General features: G+C 42.2%; 1 protein-coding gene across 5 annotated transcripts in view; it reads right to left on the minus strand.

Annotated features, from left to right (window-relative positions):
• Positions 1 to 20678, minus strand: part of LOC138795971 (monocarboxylate transporter 2-like) — a 132680-nt gene that overhangs the window by 22168 nt on the left and 89834 nt on the right. For all 5 annotated transcript variants that reach the window (XM_069975769.1, XM_069975805.1, XM_069975779.1 and 2 more), the window contains exon 2: positions 16945 to 17179. In XM_069975769.1, coding sequence (XP_069831870.1) covers positions 16945 to 17179 — 235 coding nt within the window. The remainder of the gene's footprint in view (positions 1 to 16944; positions 17180 to 20678) is intronic.

Genomic DNA, 20678 nt, shown 5'->3' on the forward strand with positions numbered 1-20678 from the left:
GAGAAAGTGTCACAGGCGGGATTTTGCGACAGAAAGTTCCACGGTGGTATTCTGCCAATTTTACTCTGTGTGAACTGGCCCTTAGAGCAGAGAAGGGAGAGACTAACAAAGTGATTTATGGACAGGATAGGAGGGATAATTGTGGGTGGTGTCAGCACCTCCCCCTCTATATAAGGCTGTTTGTTAACAGGGGTAGCCAGTCGTCTGTGTGTGAAGGAGAAAGCAGGATTGCAGCAGGCAGTTAGCGCAGAGCAGGGAGAGACTAACAGTGATTTAGAGACAGAGAGGGCAGGAGGGCTGATTGTGGGTGATGTCAGCACCTCTCCCTCACCCTCTAGATAAGGGGTTCGGTAACAGAGGTGGCCAGTCAGCTGTGTGTGTGTGGAGGAGAGAGAAGGATCACAGCAGGCAGTTAGAGCAGAGCAGGGGGAGAATACCAGAGTGATATAGGGACAGAGAGGAGAGGAATGGTGAAAATTAGATGATTGACTTGCTGATTGGCTGGCTGATTGGCTTTTTTTTAAATTGTGATTTTCCGATTTTTGACACTTTTACAACATGTTTTAACAAATTCACCCTTTTGTGATAGTCCCAGTATTGTAGCTGCTGTAGTTTTGGCTGTTTTTAATGAAATTTTTTTACATTTGATTTGCAAATCAAAAGTTTGATCGAAAATTTGTGAAGCTCGAGAAACGAATTTCTGTCTACCTCGCTCATTTCTAGTCTGTGACATTGTGAGGACAACCCCCACCCAACTGGTAACACCCAGTTGTCTATTCAGACACACATTTCCTTCACTGCACCTTCTTTAAATGGGGCCTTGTGAGATAATCATGGGGGCATATAAAACTGACCTTTTAATGTCAGGAGTCAGGAGGCATTACAAATAAAACTATAAAATATTTTTATTTCACTAAGAAACTTTGACAGTACTTTGATAAGGAAATACCACGTGATCACCAATATTGTTTTCCAGACAATCATTAGTGCGAAGTTCTTTCTTACGTGTCACGCTAATCTGTATTTGTCTTGCAAGTTAAATTAAATAAACAGATAAATGGCAAGTACAAAGAGAAACAAGTATGTCTCAATCATGAGAAAGGAAAAAGCAAGACTACAAACTGTTTTACAGAGAGTAAGGCCAAAGGTAACTAATATAGCTTTTGCTACCTTCTGAATATCTCAGACAAGATAGCTTAAAGGGGATTCACAAGACTGACTTTATAAAGTGCTCACACACAAGCACAACAAACCCCCACATTATTTTATGTGCAGAAATAAGGATCAGTAATGGTATACCTCTGTTAAATGCAATCTTGCTCACTACTTCAACCCCTTAAGGACCAACCCAACTTTCATGTTTGCACAGTTTCCCCCTCCTCATATTTAATAAGACACAGCGTTTGTATTTTTCACCTACAGACCCATATGAGATTTTTTTTTTTTTTTTGCATGACATGCAGCAATTTAGATTAAAAGGGAAATAGCAGAGAGGTCTTTTCACTGGTCTTCTGAGCTCTCTATCTCTCACTCCTGGGGGTCTGCCATAAAGGTTGTAAGGGGGCTGCACCTAGGTGGTTGATAATGGTTCTTGTAGATCTTGTTACTCCCTGATAAAATTGTCTGGTTAAAGCAGGGACAGTTTAAGAAAACCAGACAATGATAAGCGTAGTAGTACTTAAGGAAAATTGTAATTGTATTGTAGAGTTGTTAAGATTACATAGTACAGTTCTTGAGATGTTATACCTGACAGCCTCAGATGGGTTACTTCACTGGATATCTAGGCCGGACCTGAAGCCAATATGGACGGCTCCTAGAAATAGACTCAGGGTACTTTGATGATTTCTCCCTGGGTAGTGGTATGGATGCTTAGGTGGGAATTCCTTCAATTTCTTAAGTTAATCTACTGCAAGTCTAGGCTCTCAGGTTATCCTTTCCTCTAGATCTTTTCTTTTATAATCCTGTCAGTAAAGGACTCCCTGTCTTATTTACTGACTACAGGAGTAGAATCCTTTTATTTGATTTCACAGCTTTAAAAAAAAAAAAGTATTTACAATGCTTTTATTTTTTGGTCTATGGGGCTATTTAAGGGGTCACTTTTTGTTCCATAATCTGAACTATCTATCAGTCTTGCTTAAAATTTGTGCCTTTTAAACCACTTTTTATTCACATTTTTATGGATGTGATGTAATGTGACCAAAAATCAACAATTTTGCACTTTGGCCTTTTATTTGTACTTACACCGTTTACCATGCAAGATCAGGAATGTGATAATTTTATAGTTTGAGCGAATCTGCACACGGCAATAGCAAATATGTTTACTTTATATATAAATCTGTTTTGGGTTTTTTTATCAGAAAAGGAGGTAATTTAAACATTGAATATGGAAATTTTTTTTTTTTTTAATTAAAATAATTAACTATATTTTACACAATTTTATAGTACAACTAGAAGACTCTCAAGATTGTTCATAGGGATCAATGCAGTACATATATACTGCATCGATCAATGTTTTCTGAGCCCAGTTGTTTTGTGCTGAAGTACAGTAAGTACCAAGTGAAGGACAGTGTCAGAGTGCCGCTGAGGCCCCAGCCAGTACTGTAAGTATGATGGATTTTCCATAGTACACCAACCCCCCACCCCGATTCCACCACTGGACCACCACTGATAGCATTTTAAGGGATTCTGGATCCTTATTGTTCTGTTACACTGTGGCCACTTGTTCTACTTGCACATGGACCTAAGCACACCAACATCGTTCATTGCATCATTAATCTGCTTGTGTTGGCAGCATCTTCAACTGTGTTTTGTGTGCAGGAACCTTATTCCTCATTTCCTCTTAGACAGTTGAGCATGTGACTTATTAGCTGATTTGGCCACATCTCCACATGTGGGCAGGCATATTAGAGGTGCTATTGTGGATTTGTGCTATCCTATTGTTGGTTTGATGTCATGTATTGTTTGTGGATATATACATATATATATATATATACTGTATATATATATATATATATATATATATATATATATATATAGAGAGAGAGAGAGAAGATTGGCCGCACATCTATGACTCTAGCCACGAGCAGCGTGCCACCTGCAGTGTGAATAAAGTACAGACAAAAAAAACAGAATGTGCAGCAGCAACCCACAGGTGCAAGGGCTTACCGTATATACTCCTCCCAGCGTACACACGGTAAACACCTGCTCTGTAGATATAAAAAAGTGAGGATCTTAGCAAACTATTTGATCAAACAGAGTGTACCATGTCGCCACATTAGGGCGTGCTCGAGACATGGTCCCTACTCTAGCATTTTCACACTAGCAATGGCCTCTCCTGGGCTGAATAAGCCTACAACTGGCCAGATAGGAGCCAAATGATCTCTTGTATAGCAGCTTTGGGACAAAAAAATAGATCATTTGGCTCCTATCTGCCCAGTTGTAGGCTTATTCAGCCCAGGAGAAGCCATTGCTAGTGTGAATATACATATACTTACAAGCTCGGACTGGCCTACAGGGGAACAGGGGAATCCCCCGGTGGGCCCTACCCCTTGGTGGGCCCCTGGCAGGAGGTGGGCCTCCCTGTCTGACTCTTTCTACCAGAGAATAAAAACTATTTCTGTGCTATAGAAGCACAGACAAATATATGTAAGGTACTATGTGTCTTCTTGACCTAACAGCATCTAACAGTGTCAGCAGTTTGGAACGCGAATTACAGCTGACAGAAGTCTCGTAACAAATGACAGGCAGGCAGTGGAGTGTGGGAAGATAATTAAAAACTATACTCACCAGTCCCTGTGCCCCTGGACCGCGCTCTCTCCCACAGCTGCTGGAAGTTTTTCAGTCATTTTTTAACAGATTCTGTGTATGTCACAGGCCCAGCTCAATGTCACATACTTGCCTGATGGATTGCCTGCTCAGCCAGTCAATAACTGCAGCGGTGTCCATCCCCAGTCAGTGATTGGCTGAGCGGGCACATTAAGGGAGATCTTTGGGGGCACAGGGATGGGTAAGTATACTTTCTTTATTATGTTCCTGCACCCCCCTGCCTACCTGAGATTTGTTAGTTTCATGGGACTTCTCCTTTCAAGAAACTTAAGTGGCAAGTTATGCTGTTCGGATAGACTGACTGAAGAGTTACTAGTAGTGAGCCAGCATCGCTGGTCACATACACAGCTCTGTGCAAGGTCACTATAGTAATGTGAAAGGTTTGGTGCTTATTATATCTGGTGTAAGGTATAGTGGGCCCCAAGAATCAAATTCCCAGGTGGGCCCAAGGTGGTGCTCCCCCTAAAATCCATAGGATAGGGGATGTCATGCTAAGAAAAAAATCTTTCAAATCAACTGGTGTCACAAAGTTATATAGATTTTTTATTTACTTCTACTAAAAACCCTCAAGCCTTCCAGTACTTATCAGCTGCTGTGTGTCCTGCAGGAAGTGGTGTATTCTTTTCAGTCCGACACATTGCTCTCTGCTTCCACCTTTGTCCATGCCAGGAACTTACTTTGGACAGTTACTTACTTTGGCAGCAGATATTAATGTGTCAGACTGGAAAGAATAACCACTTCCTGCTGAACATACAGCAGCTAATAAGTACTGGAAGACTGGAGACTTTTTTGATAGAAGTAAAGTACAAATTTTTGGCCCAGTTTATTTGAAATATTTTTTTGCTGGAGTACCCCTTTAATACTGTGGGCTATTTTACTTTTAAACAATTTGACAGCCCCTTTTGTACAGTCAGTGCAGTTTCTCCATTGATCAACTAATCGGGTGATCACCTATGACAGCCTGGGTAATGTAGTAATACTCTTTGGCTGCCCTTTCCACATACAAAGAAATCAGATTGTCAGCTGTCTCATTCATGTTAACAAATCTGCTGTATATAACTGTATACCAGTGGTTTTCTAAACTGTGTATAGAAATGTCTGTGAACCAAAGTGTCCCTCCAAAAAGTTGGAAGGTATGGAGGAAGGGCTGACTGCAAAGCATTATGGGGAAGCTTGATGTCATGTGTTTTCAGTCATCATCATCATCAGATTTTACAGCAATGGAGCACTTTTATTAACCTGCCAGAGACAAAACACAATCTGATTCGCCTATAGCAACCAATCACAGATCACCTTTCATATATTAACAAGCTCTTATAAAATTAAAGCTGAGCTTTGATTGGTTGCTATGGGCAAATTAGACTGTCTAAATTGTGCATGGCAACCAATCACAGTTCAGCTTTTATTTTACCAGAGTAATTTGAAAAACAAAAGCTGAGCTGTGATTGGTTGCTATGCTCCACATCAAACCATATTATTGAGTGTTCTTAGTGTGGCCTAACCATAGGCTGTCTGCTTGGTCATAAGTGTGTTTAGTGACCTCTGAGGTAAGGCACATCGCCAGTCATTAATGGGTTAAAGCTTTAGATGTGTTTACCTGCAGTAACCATGGCAACCATGCACTGTGATGACAAGCGCTTATGTCATAAAGAAGGTTCCATAAAGCAATGCACCGCACCCTAATCAGTGCCATCTTGGATGCGCCAGAGGACCTTGAGCTTGACTAATTTACTGCCCCCTACCCTTGATGAAATTTGGAGGTTCTAGCAGGGGACCTGGATCTGTGAAGGAGAAGAGATAAAGCCGCCTAGCCATCAATAAGGTGACAGATATTGCAGCCTCATCTCTCTCACATCCAGTTTATTATACTTTTAGTATGGTATTACCCTCTAAGCTCAAGGGAGGGGCAGCTCTCCAGCCATGGCTTCCTCGAGGTTTCCCCCACAGGGGTTTTTTCCTCGCCTGAGTGCTGGAGGGTGACTCTTCGTGAGTTGGGGGTCTGCCATTTTCATTGTCATGTAATTCTAAATAAAATTCGGACCCTTTGACACCTGATTACAATGTGTTGTGTCTTTATTTTGCATTTTTTGGTTTAAGCTGGGGGAGTTGGGAGTCCATGTCATAAAGCTGGACATCTGCCTGCTACACAAATATATCACCTGCACAATACGCAAAAGTAGTATAGAGCGGTGGCTGGTGGAACTCCTGCTTGAATGTGCATATCCCTGGATTAAAGGAACACTCAAATCTTGAAGAAAAAACATGTATCACAAGGCTTATACCTACATCTACAAGGCTTGGCAAAAGGTTTTATCAAGTGACAGGGTCACACCAATCATAGCAACATGGACACCACCATAAATATACATCATATATACATAACCCAGTGGCTCTCGTGTGTGTGGGCAGGATCAGGGGCAAGGCAGAGTATTGTGCCCTCACACCCATACATGCAGGTGTGGCCTAGGTAGCTGCCCCCCCCCTGCAAAATCCACAGGATAGGGGATATCAAGCTGATTGGTTGGGGTCCCAGTGGTTATGAGAATGTCGGAAACATCCCCCTCAAATAAACAGTGGGGACAGTGCTTTATTAATTCTCTATAGGTTGTTATCCCTTATACTGTGAATAACTAGGAGAGGAATATGTTCTCATGTACTATATGGCTGGACTCAGACTAGGCGTTTTTCAGAAATATGTCATATAGTATTTTAGGCTTGAGAAAGGCACTGATGGATGATAGTGCCGAAAAGCGTCGCTACTTTTAATAAATCTCCTTTATTGTTTTTTGTCACTACTTTGGTTGGGAGTCATATTTTTCGGTAACCGTAAATACGGAGCTTACCATTGACCACCCCTTCCTAGTACATATACCTGCGCTATGCATTGTGGAGGATCTTACTTGGCTCCTAAAGTCTTCTAAGGACCCTGTTGTTTTTCATGCATCTACTCCATACGCTGTGTGGATGGTCCTGTGCTGAGCTGCGGTATTGGAATTATGTGTGATATATATGTTGTGCCTATAATCGTTGCACAACACAATAAGGTGAGCGCATTGAGAGACATTCTCTGCACTAGGAGGCGCCCTTCCCCTTTTCTTTTCTAATATAGCATTTTTGGGGTTCAAAAACACAGAGCCCAGATGTTAGTCAGTGGGGAAAATCGAAACACAACACCCATAGGACAGTTTTCTGCTATGGTGGGTTTTTTGTGTTTTGCCACAAGCTTCTATAGGGGGGAATATTGTCATGTCTATATGGAAATTAGTGTTTTTTCCCCAGTTCTTCAACATAAAAGCTGGAATCACATAATAAAGAATCACATGATTTGTACCGAAAAGCCCCACAGGGGATAAAATTAGAACTAAACTAACTTCACACTAAAATGAGAACATGGCAGAAAAAGTGCCAGAAAAAACACCAAAAAGCAAGAAGATGTGCAACAGTCTTAATCTTGGTTCACATTTGTAGTGAATTCAGTAGAATTAAATTGGTACTTTTTTTTCTTTTTAAATCAACTGGTGTATAAAGATTTATATTTAACTTTTATTTAAAAAAACATTACTTATCAGCTGCTGTATGTCCCGCAGGAAGTGGTGTATTCTCTCCAGTCTGACTCAGTGTTCTCTGCTGCCACCTCTGTTCATGACATAAACTGTCCAGAGTAGAAGAGGTTTTCTATGGGGATTTGCTACTGCTCTGGAGAGTTCCTGTCATGGACAGAGGTGGCAGCAGAGACTGTGCACTGTGTCAGCCTGGAAAGAACACAGCACTTCCTGCAGGACATACAACAGCTGATAAGTACTGGAAGACTTTTAAATAGAAGTAATTTAAAAATCTATATAACTTTCAGACACCAGTTGGTTTGAGAAGAAAAAAGTTTTTGCCAGAGTACCTCTTTAAATTAAATAAGAAAGTCAATTAGCTTGACAGTGGAAACTTAAACTAGACAGTGTAATGGTGCGTTTACACAGGCAGATTTATCTGACCAATTTTGGAAGCCAAAGTCACGAATGGACTTGAAAAGACAGGGAATCTCAGTCTTTCCTTTATGACCTGCACCCTGTTTATAGTCTGTTCCTGGCTTTGGCTTCAGAAATCTGTCAGATAAATCTCTGTGTAAACGCACCATAAAAATGCACCATATTAAGGTCTTGTTCACACCACGTTTTTATTCTTTTTGCTCCATGACCTTCATACCTTCCCATATAATTATGATGGAGGCCACTTTATACCATCTGTTCTACATAGACTCCCAAAATTCATACTGAAATACCTCCCATTCTTGCTTTTTTTAAAAAAAAAAAATCACCTCCCTTTTCCTATTTTATGAATACAAATAAATAAATAAACATATTTGGTATCACCGCTTGCATATTCTCCCGAACTATTAAACGATCACATTCCTGATCATGCACAGTAAACAGCGTAAGTGCAAAAAGATACGAGGGCACGGGTACAGGTAAGTATACTTTCGTTATTATGTTCCTGCCTGAGATTTGTCAGTTTAAAGGGGGACTCCGGATAAGAAAAACTTGTTTTCTGTGTGGTGTTACAGGTAGAGAATACTGCGTGCTGTGTGGTGTTACAGGTAGAGAATACAGTGTGCTCTGTTGTGTTACAGGTAGAGAATACAGCGTGCTGTGTGGTGTTACAGGTAGAGAATACAGTGTGCTGTGTGATGTTTTAGGTAGAGAATACAGTGTGCTGTGTGGTGTTACAGGTAGAGAATACAGCGTGCTGTGTGGTGTTACAGGTAGAGAATACAGTGTGCTGTGTGGTATTACAGGTAGAGAATACAGTGTGCTGTGTAGTATTACAGGTAGAGAATACAGTGCGCTGTGTGGTGTTACAGGTAGAGAATACAGTGCTGTACAGGCGCTGCTATGCTTTTACTTATTATTTTAGAAGGAAATCCCGAATAAAGATTGAAAGTTTTTATGGAGCTGTGAACCACTACTTGTTTGGAATCTACTACGGATAACGGCCCGCGATACCACTACACGTGCTCCTATCCTGGGGCTATCTGGCAGCACACAGCGTGTATGCAGAGGGTGAGCTGATTCTTCTTTGACTTTGAGAGAATACAGTGCGCTGTGTGGTGTTACAGGTAGAGAATACAGCGTGCTGTGTGGTGTTACAGGTAGAGAATACAGCGTGCTTTGTGGTGTTACAGGTAGAGAATACAGTGTGCTGTGTGGTATTACAGGTAGAGAATACAGTGTGCTGTGTGGTGTTACAGGTAGAGAATACAGCGTGCTGTGTGGTGTTACAGGTAGAGAATACAGTGTGCTGTGTGGTGTTACAGGTAGAGAATACAGCGTGCTGTGTGGAGTTACAGGTAGAGAATACAGCGTGCTGTCTGGTGTTACAGGTAGAGAATACAGCGTGCTGTGTGGTGTTACAGGTAGAGAACACAGCGTGCTGTGTGGTGTTACAGGTAGAGAATACAGCGTGCTGTGTGGTGTTACAGGTAGAGAATACAGTGTGCTGTGTGGTGTTACAGGTAGAGAATACAGCGTGCTGTGTGGTGTTACAGGTAGAGAATACAGCGCGCTGTGTGGTGTTACAGGTAGAGAATACAGCGTGCTGTGTGGTGTTACAGGTAGAGAATACAGCGTGCTGTGTGGTGTTATAGGTAGAGAATACAGTGTGCTGTGTGGTGTTACAGGTAGAGAATACAGCGTGCTGTGTGGTGTTACAGGTAGAGAATACAGCGTGCTGTCTGGTGTTACAGGTAGAGAATACAGCGTGCTGTGTGGTGTTACAGGTAGAGAATACAGCGTGCTGTGTGGTGTTACAGGTAGAGAATACAGCGTGCTGTGTGGTGTTACAGGTAGAGAATACAGCGTGCTGTGTGGTGTTACAGGTAGAGAATACAGCGTGCTGTGTGGTGTTACAGGTAGAGAATACAGCGTGCTGTGTGGTGTTACAGGTAGAGAATACAGCGTGCTGTGTGGTGTTACAGGTAGAGAATACAGCGTGCTATGTGGTGTTACAGGTAGAGAATACAGCGTGCTGTGTGGTGTTACAGGTAGAGAATACAGCGTGCTGTGTGGTGTTACAGGTAGACAATACAGCGTGCTGTGTGGTGTTACAGGTAGAGAATACAGCGCGCTGTGTGGTGTTACAGGTAGAGAATACAGTGTGCTGTGTGGTGTTACAGGTAGAGAATACAGCGTGCTGTGTGGTGTTACAGGTAGAGAATACAGCGTGCTTTGTGGTGTTACAGGTAGAGAATACAGCGTGCTGTGTGGTGTTACAGGTAGAGAATACAGTGTGCTGTGTGGTGTTACAGGTAGAGAATACAGCGTGCTGTGTGGTGTTACAGGTAGAGAATACAGCGTGCTGTGTGGTGTTACAGGTAGAGAATACAGCGTGCTGTGTGGTGTTACAGGTAGAGAATACAGCGTGCTGTGTGGTGTTACAGGTAGAGAATACAGCGTGCTGTGTGGTGTTACAGGTAGAGAATACAGTGTGCTGTGTGGTGTTACAGGTAGAGAATACAGTGTGCTGTGTGGTGTTACAGGTAGAGAATACAGCGCGCTGTGTGGTGTTACAGGTAGAGAATACAGCGTGCTGTGTGGTGTTACAGGTAGAGCATACAGCGTGCTGTGTGGTGTTACAGGTAGAGAATACAGTGTGCTATGTGGTGTTACAGGTAGAGAATACAGTGTGCTGTGTGGTCTTACAGGTAGAGAATACAGTGTGCTGTGTGGTGTTACAGGTAGAGAATACAGTGTGCTATGTGGTGTTACAGGTAGAGAATACAGTGTGCTGTGTGGTGTTACAGGTAGAGAATACAGTGTGCTGTGTGGTGTTACAGGTAGAGAATACAGCGTGCTGTGTGGTGTTACAGGTAGAGAATACAGCGCGCTGTGTGGTGTTACAGGTAGAGAATACAGTGTGCTGTGTGGTGTTACAGGTAGAGAATACAGTGTGCTGTGTGATGTTACAGGTAGAAAATACAGTGTGCTGTGTGATGTTACAGGTAGAGAATGCAGCGTGCTGTGTGGTGTTACAGGTAGAGAATACAATGCAAATAATTCAGTTACACAATGAAACTGCAATGTGTGAACACAGCCTAAATGTTCTGCAGCAGCTTTGGGCGGGGAATGTGCAGGGTGGTGGACTGTGATGAACAGCTGAAGGAAAGCATTGCATTCTGGAACCTGTAGTACTGTGTACAACTGATAAACCAGGAAATGCAGAAACACAAAACAGAACAAAACCCCCCAAAACAAATGGATTTTTGGTAGTTTCAAAAATGGAATAGATGGGTAAGTAATACTATATGCTTCTGCAGAAGTTTCATTTTTTTTAACCTCTACCTGGAGTTTCCCTTTAGTGGGACTTCTCCTTTCAAGATACTTATGTGGCATCCTATACTGCCAGCATTGCTGGTAACATATACAGCGCTGTGCAAAGGTTTGGTTCTATTTGGTATATGTAGGGTGGACCCCTAGAATTAAATTCCCTGGTGGGCCCAAGGTACCCCAGTCCGACACTGTATACATATATACATATATATACATATATACATATATATATACATATATTATAATCTATTTATCTACATACAATTTTTTATTCAAGTATATTTTTAGATTTCTAATATAATATCTTGAAAAAAGAAAGTTCAAAACTATGGGTAGAAAATCCTTTGGGATGTGTAGACCTAAAAAGTACAGTAGCACACTGCAGATGATACGATATATGCAAAATATAGATATTTTTACATTGCAATACTGCTATAAAAATGTGTTTCTTAGCATACGTCTGATCAAATAGTGTATACCATCCAACCACAATAACATGACTTCAAATTTCTTTTATATTAACAGCTTTCTTCTAAGATCCAATACGACAGGCATCTTGCTCTCTGTCCCAGCCAGTCACAAGCAATTCCCCTATCTTTGTAGCTCTATTATACCAGCCATCAGTATATCAATTCACAACACTCAGGCTAGGTCCACTCTGTCAGGACTAGGAGGTAGAGACAAGTCGAAACAGTGGAACCTAAGACTGTCCCTACCTACTTGCCTCAGTCGGCCCTAGGTGGCTGCGGACAACCACGAAGACGTGCCCTACACTTAGTAACAGTAACACCGAACAAGACAGACAGACAAATACAACAAAGGAGAGTCGACAAGCCAAGTCAGAACCAAACAGGCAACAAAGTACAAAATCAGGGATCAAACGGATAGTCAAAGGTCAAGCGGGAGGTCAGGTAGCGAGTCAAGCAAACAGAGGGGTTAGGAACGGGGATCACAGGAATAAACAGGGGAGCTGGGATTAGGGTATGAACCTTAATTGCCAGCAGGGAAAACTGGTTCTGCTTTCATTTATGAGGACCAATAGCCCGGTCTGGATCCTTATTGGACCGGCGCTCTGATCCTCAAGGTTCTGGAAAGGCAGAGGCATGTGTCAATCAAACAACTCTGCTCAGCTGCAGCAATCAAGGCTAGTAGTGAGCAGTGTAACTCCACTATTGCCAGGAGGCTGAAAGGAAAATGGGTGTGTCAGCCAAAAAGGAAAAACAGGCACATTTCACACCAGACTTGCTGCACATTCCTGACACACACACTGTAAAATGAAAGCAAAATATGACCATAAAATAAAGAAAAAAATATATATTAAAGTCTATGAAAAACCATCTTTGCAGGCACTGTAAAAAAAAAGTTTACTTTTACTATGTGTGCAAAGATAGACATGTTTCCATTCCCTTCATGTTATGGTTGTATTTTGTTTTTATTATACTGTGTGTGAACCTCGCCTAAATGTAAATTATTAAGACAAGTAACAAAACAAGTAGGGGTTTTATAAACTGTCACGGCCGAGGTGAAGGTCCCTTCTCTGGGCCGCTGCAGCTCCCCCCCGCTCCCAGTCACATGTGGATGCCGGACCCCATACAGGGGCCCTGTGCTGAAACCCCTTCAGGTTTGCATGGCGCCTCACATGTGTGCGCCCCTGCTCACTGTCCTAGGCATCTCCCCTGTTGGCTCATGCGCTTCACCCCCCAGGGACGCTTGCGCTGTCTCTGTTAGATTTAAAGAGGTAGTACACCTCTAATTGTTTGATGCACCTAAACAACTCCCTCTAAATTCATGCCTCGTTCTGACCCTAGTGTTGGAGCCTCTGCATGCTTCCCATAGTGTGTGGTCCCAGCTCTCCCGTGGTTCCTGCCCGTGGTTCCAGCCCAGGGTTCCTGCTATGTGTGTGTTATTCCTGGTTCCTGCTGCCTTCGATTCCAGCCTGTTTCTACTATCCTGGTTCCAGCCGTAAGTCCAGCTGTGTTTCTGTCTGCCTACCTGCCTACGTGTCTCCAGCTGCATACATTGCTAGGAAGACAACACTGCACACTGAAACAGCTTACATCATAGTTCAAGAATTATTTTGCATCCCTTTTCTATTTGCCTAAAATGAACACCTATTTACACACCCATTCTACAATACTTGCTTGAGATGGCAGCCTTTTCACATGATTCACTTCTTTGTGGTTATTTAAATATCAGACTCATACATCTACCCACAAAACCGGTTGTAATGGGAAATGCAGGCCAAATGATCCCTGAAGCAGTAATGGCAGCCTTTCTTCTCTCCTCCTCATGTTTGTTGAATAGGTTTAGGTTCTATATAACACGTTGTATTTCTTGTTCAAACAGAATAATTATTGAAAAAGTCTTTCTCATAAAGCAACAGGCAATTCCCTTAATTATTTAACTTAATCATTTGTTCAGAAATACAATTTTAAACTTAAATCTTCTTTAAAATGGCTGCATAAATATTAACTTGCAAGGTACAGTACATTTAAACCATATGACAAAATGTAATGCTGATTTTAACTGTTCCTAGAAGAGCTAATTTCCCTTCCATGAAGCTGGGGATGTAATGCATGTGTTACAGATGTTCTCTCCTTCTGAGATACCTAGTTTCTGGGCCAATAATGTAAATGTAAAACATTATCAGAAGCTCCTTAACATTCTGCTCTGCATAAAAGCTGCAGTGCCCTTCTTGATGTACGCTAAACTTGTCCTTGAGATTACAAGTCAGGTCAGGGATATGTGATATGTTAGAAGAAGTGCCTGCAAATCAAAACCACAAATTCTTTATGTGAAGGAGAATTTATTGTGTGTGTAATAAAGTAATTATTTAATATCTGGCAAAATAATAAAATAAAAAATTGGAGCAGTACTCCCAAACTGCAATCTATTTTCTACTGACTGTGTATGTAGTTTCTACACAGTCTGCTACTAGTGTATGAACTTATTATACCTTATCTTACTGAAGAAGGGGATGAGTAATGCCCAAAATGTGATTTACTAAAAAAAAAAAAAAAAAAAAAAAAAAAGGACCACTACTCCCCCTTCTTATCAAGATAAAGAAAGGAGAACGGTAGAACAGACATAACTGAACAGAAGCTGTGGAGGAGGAAAAAAGGGGGGGGGCTGGGTCTATTTTTTTCCATCCCTCCCGTCCCCATTTTTACACCTTTAGGCTATGTTCACACCAGGGCCGTTTCTAGGCCCGGGCAGGCTGGGCCACCGCATGGGGCGCCGACAGCTAGGGGGCGCCCGGCGGCAGCCCAGCCTGCCCCTCCCACTCATTTCTCATTCAAACTCCCCTCAGGCAGCAGAGCGGAAGCTGATTCCCGGACCTCACGTGATGTTGCCAGCCAGTGCTACCCTCCTGACCCCTCTGATCTCTCTGAGCCACCTGAAGTACCCGGCCCTCCCACTCACCGCTCATTCAACCCCCCCACCTCTCCTCTCAGGCAGCAGAGCGGACGCTGGACCCCGGACCCCACATGATGTGGCCAGCCAGCGTCACCCTCCCTCCTGACACCTCTGATCTCCCTGGGCCGCTTTAAGCACCCACCCTCCCTCCCCTGCCTTTTCCTCCCCTCCGGAGCAAAGCACATCGCTCTCTCATAGTTGCACTTGCCGGGACTGTCTCGATTCGGAGGAGACAGCCCTGAAAAAACTATGTCCCGGAAGCTCCGCCCTCACCACGGAAGAACCGCCCCCACCAGTGCGAGTGATGTCACTCATGTACAGCAGGGTAAGGAGTCGCTGGGGGACTAGAGGGACCATACAGGTGAGGTAAGTATAACTTTTTTTTGTTTTAAAAACAGATGTAGTGGTATGATGATGAAGGGGCAGGAGGATGCTGAAGGGGTACTGGTATGATGATGGAGGGGTAGAGGGATGAGAGGGGTAGTACTATGCTGATGGAAGGGCAGGAGGATGAAGTAGGTAGTAGTATGATGATGGAAGGGAAGGAGGATGATGAAGGGGTAATATGATGATGGAGGGGCAGGAGGATGAAGGGTGTAATAGTATGATGATGGAGGAGCAGGATGATGAAAGGGGTAGTACTATGATGATGGAGGGTAAGAAGGATGAAGGGGGTAGTAATATGATAATGGAGGAGCAGGATGATGAGAGGGGTAGTACTATGATGATGGAGGGGCAGGAGGATGAAGGGGAAGTAGTATGATTATGGAAGGGCAGGAGGATGATGAAGGGGTAGTATGATGATGAAGGGGCAGGAGGATGAAGGGTGTAGAAGTATGATGATGGAGGAGCAGGATGATGAGAGGGGTAGTACTATGATGATGGAGGGGCAGGAGGATGAAGGGGTAGTAGTATGATGATGGAGGAGCAGGATGATGAGAGGGGTAGTACTATGATGATGGAGGGGCAGGAGGATGAAGAGTGTAGTAGTATGATGATGGATGGGCAGGAGGATGATGAAGGGGTAGTAGTATGATGATGGAGGGGCAGGAGGATGAAGGGTGTAGTACTATGATGATGAAGGGGTAGTATGATGATAAAGGGGCAGAAGAATGAAGGGGGTAGTATTATCATTAGTAGTATGATGGAGGGGCAGGAGGATGAAGGTGGTAGAAGTATGACGATGAAGGATAAAGGGGTAGTTGTATGATGATGAAGGGACAGGAGGAGGATGAAGGGGGTAGTAATATTATGATGGAGGGGCAGGAGGATGAAGGGGGTAGTATTATAATTATGGAGGAGCAGGAAGATGAAGGTGTAGTAGTATGATGATGAAGGGGGTAGTAGTATTATTATGGAGGAGCAAGAGTATGAAGATGTAGTAGTATGATGGAGGGGCAGGAGGATGAAGGTGGTAGAAGTATGACGATGGAGGATGAAGGGGTAGTTGTTTTTTATCAAGATTCGTCCTGTTGCCAAAATGACCTAGAAACTGCCCTGGTTCACACACTGTGAAAATGACAGACATTCTTAGTGGACATCCGTCATTTAACAACAAATAATGGATGTGATTTTATAAAAATTGCTGTTATTATACAAATAATGTCCATTATTATTTTAACTGGGTTCACACTACGTATATTTCAGTCAGTATTGTGGTCCTCATATTGCAACCAAAACCGGGAGTGGATTAAAAACACAGAAGGGCTCTGTTCACACAATGGTGAAATTGAGTGGATGGCCGCCATTTAATGGCAAATATTTGCTGTTATTTTAAAACAACGGCTGTTATATTGAAATAATGGCACTTATTTACTGTTATATGGCGGCCATCCACTCAATTTCAACATTGTGTGGACAGATCATTTCTGTGTTTTTAATCCACTCCTGGTTTTGGTTGCAATATGAGGACCACAATACTGACTGAAATATACAGTACGTAGTGTGAACCCAGCCTGGGCCAAGGTGTAAACACAGCAATTGCATATTAATATTTACCTCTTTAACATATGTGTAATGTTTCTTATTTGCTACTTATAATCTGTAGCCAATATCAACCCTGCTCTTTGCCAGCGAAAAGTCGACATTTTACTTAATCTTCTACGCCTAGTACTGTGTACTATAGAATAAAAGCATTTTGCTACATACTCAGGTTTAAGAAAGGTTTGGAATGTAAAATTCAGCTGACAGATTCACTTTAAAGGCTTAACATGATTAAATCTGTCTAACTAGAGTCGTTAGACGGAAGAAAATATTATCAACTTGCCTTATCTAAATCTAATTCGATGTCATAGAGACATGAAGGTCTTCCCTCCATACATAACCATCTATACATTTTAGAGAATCCACATTTTTGCAAACATAAAAAGAGTATTTTTCAACTTACCCCCAGCATACATAACAGCCAGCATAATAGATGATATCCATGCAATCTCACTATATGAAGTGTTGAATATCTCCTGGATTTCCTTGAAGAATACTGTAATGGCTTTAGGAAAAGCATATGAAAATCCAATTGAAATGAAAGATGCAAAAACTATGACCCATCCCCATCCTCCATCCGGAGGGGTATGTTGCAGTGTTACTGGCATGTCTGGCATTTTTCTAAGTACAGCAGTATTCTGCAAAAGAAGAGAAACAAATTAGCTTAAAATGGCATGAAACAACCTTTTTATATATATATAGTAGTTCAGAAAAAACAAATCCAAGCAAAAGGGAATGATGCTCTGATTATCCAGATTAATGTTTGTATGTTTGTTACATAAAAAAAAAGGTAAAAGTTCAATTGATTTTAACAAATTGGTGGAAAGAAAAGGGGTTCACCAGTAAATGAGTAGTGTGAGCCAACCACCTAGGAATCCCACTCATTTTAAAAGTAGGGAGATTATTCTTAGTGGCTCTGTGTAGTCACCAAATAGGTGACTAAAAGTATTATCCAAGATTGGAAAAAGCACGGTTACTTTCTTGTAAAAACAGCACAGGTATGTTTTGATATTGCAATTCAGCGCTATTTACTTTAATGGAGTTGCAACCACTCCCAAACTAAAGACAAGAGTGGTGCTGTTTCTAGAGGAGAGCGGCCATGTTTTTTTAAAAGCCTGGATAACCCCTTTAATGGTGCAGTTACTGTAGTTTGGACCCTTAAAAGAGAAATCCCACAAAAGTGAAAAAACAGAGACAGGCAGGAGGGGAAAATAATAAACAATGTTAACTGACCTATGCTCATGCCCCGTAGCGCCGCTATAGGGTCCCATGCACAGCCACCGGCTGAGCAATTGTTCGCTTGGCCAATCAGTGACTGTGGCAGGACACTGACTGGCTGAGCGAGCCAGGCCGTGACGTTGCAGCTGGAAGAGCAGAGTCATGATGTACCCTGTTTCCAGCTAAAGATGGCGTTGGAACCCCGTTGCTGCGCAATTGAGGCACAAGGAGGGACAAGTTTGCTTGTATATTTTTTTCTCGCACACTCCCTGCCGGCCTGTCGTTCTACATTTTCTTGGGACTTCCTCTTTAGCCCTCCTGCTGTTTGAGAACACAGAAGGGCTCAGATGGGGAGGAGTGCCATTTTTACTGAGGATTTTGGTTTTTAAGTGTTATTCTTGTTACAAACAACTTTGGACATGTCAGAGAGACCCTGACCGATTGTGAGAATGAGTTGTGGCAATGAGAAAAGTTGTTCCCCATAGACATTTTTCATTATGTGGCCTATCTTATCACTTGACACAGAGCTGGGAGAGTAAAGCACTGAGCACAGACCTCTCCCAGCTCATACCCATCAAATCTTTTGGCAAAACATTATTCCATTACTCTGCTTGAACACTCTATGTGAGTAACCACTGTCATTGTCTCTGTAATATAAGGGTAGCTTCACACACACCATATGACAGTGGATTTTATGCTGCGGATCCGCAGCAGATTTGATCTAAATAACTGAACGCAGCATAAAATCTGCTGTGGATCTGCGAATCCTGTACGTGTGAAAGCACCCTTAGGCTATGCATTTCGTACGCCGCCGTACATGTGCGGCTAAAACTATGGGCGTGGGAAATATCGACATGCAGCCGGATACGTACGAACCGCGAACATACGCCCGTAGTACAGTTATGCTTCCCTATCTTGTTTCGAAGCGATCTGAAACAGGTCATTTACTTGGAAATATTCGCCCAGCCCAATAAAACTCACAGAACCTTTTGGATCGAATAATCAAGTTCAATTTGGCTGAAATAAGTACTCCGTATGGGACCGCATGGAAATCCACGCCGTGAGTTGGAACATTTCCGTCCTCAAACAATGGTCTTGTTCATTTTTCACGGCGCCGCATGCGATCCGGCTGTAAGCTCATACGTAGTGTGTACTGTGCGGCCGTATATCGTATACTTTCAAGCGAACGCATCAACCTCAAAACTATGTGCGTATATTTGCGGTTCGCACTACGTCCGGACTCATACGCAGTGTGAACATAGCCTTAGTGTACATATGGATGATCTATTGGTTACATACTGTAAATTTATGTATAACTGGGGTGTTTTTTTCCACGTTTTTTCCATGTGCTGTATTTCATTGGATTGTGGGACACTTGTATATGTTGTTTAATATGTATACACACCAAGTTTTGAAATGTTCACTAACCATGGTCCCCATCGGTGGGTGCACTTTTCGTATTTTTGATTATATATATATATATATATATATATATATATATATATATATATATATATATATATATATCCTTGGTTTGTACGCAATCACTGTTGGCTTGAGAAAGATCACAGGATGGTTAAAATGTCACTGATCTCTGGGCACATTATGCAATAAATTGTTGTTTGGACACCAACCTTTGATGCTGCAGGACATCATTTATTTTGTGAGAAAAAATATTTTGACATGTCTCTCTGACATGTCAAAAGTTATTTGTAACAACTATGACACTTTAAGGTGCCATTTTGCACATGCAAAAGCTCCAAGGGTACCAGAAACCCTAACAACTGACCCTTTTTTGCAATCTGCACCCCCTCAATGAATTTATTTAGGGGTATAATGAGCATTTTGACCCCACACCCACACACGCATCAGAATGCACAAAGTGAAACTGGATATGCCATTTTAGAGCACCGCCATGTGTTGTACTAAGCACCCCATACATTTAGGCCCCACTTGAAAGGGGGATGAATTTGGTATAAAAATCATTAATCAATAAAGCGATTTTGTTTTCCTTTAATTCCACTTTAATTCCACATGTAAAATACATGTTGAATCCTCCGCCCTCCTTGAGACTAACAATTCATTCCATATGTGTCATCAACTTTTTCGTCTTCTTCACCAGTTCTGAGCATGCTGCTTTCTGCTAAAGACACAGAAATCTTTGGGTGAGCTGTTATCTCCGTCTCCCCCTCCTCCCCCCTCCCTTTCTAGACAGCTCATGTAAATAGTGTCCCTGGCTGGCTCTGCACTGTGTAATGGGGGAGAGTTACTCTAAGGACAAGATATTTGTGACATTACTGTTATTAACACTCCTGGCCTCACAGAAACAGTGCACAAACACAGGCCAGGGACACTTTTTACATGAGCTGTCTTGTAAGGGGGGGGGGGGGAGGGGGAGACACAGAGAGAAAGGCTCACACACAGTTTTCTGTGTCTTCAGCAGAAAACAGCAGCTCAAAACTGGGGATAGGCGGCAGAAAAGGTAATGGCATGCATGGAATGACGTATTTGTTTCCAGGAGGGGGGATGATGTAACATGCATTTTACTAGAGTGAAATACCCCTTTAACATGTTTCTATCAATGGCACCATATAGAGTATTTTAAAAAAAAGCACCCTTATTGTAAATCCCATTTTATACTAGCAGATTATTATAACACTCATTTACCTGATAATCAGCATTTGCATTATAATGGTCTCACAAACAAAACAGCAATCTTACTGCTTTGCGACCTCACATTAGGCCATAAAAAAGTAAGTCAATTTTAGCGGTCTGTGTATTAAATCTTATAAATCATGGGCACGGCACAGAAAAATGGTCGCCCAAGTCTAACTAATGGACATTTTGCTTCAGAAACTATTACTATGTAGGCAACAAATAAGATGATTTGTACATTTAAAGTAAGTTTAGTCTTAGTTT

Source organism: Dendropsophus ebraccatus, chromosome 1, assembly GCF_027789765.1.
Source record: "Dendropsophus ebraccatus isolate aDenEbr1 chromosome 1, aDenEbr1.pat, whole genome shotgun sequence".
Lineage (NCBI taxonomy): Eukaryota > Metazoa > Chordata > Amphibia > Anura > Hylidae > Dendropsophus > Dendropsophus ebraccatus.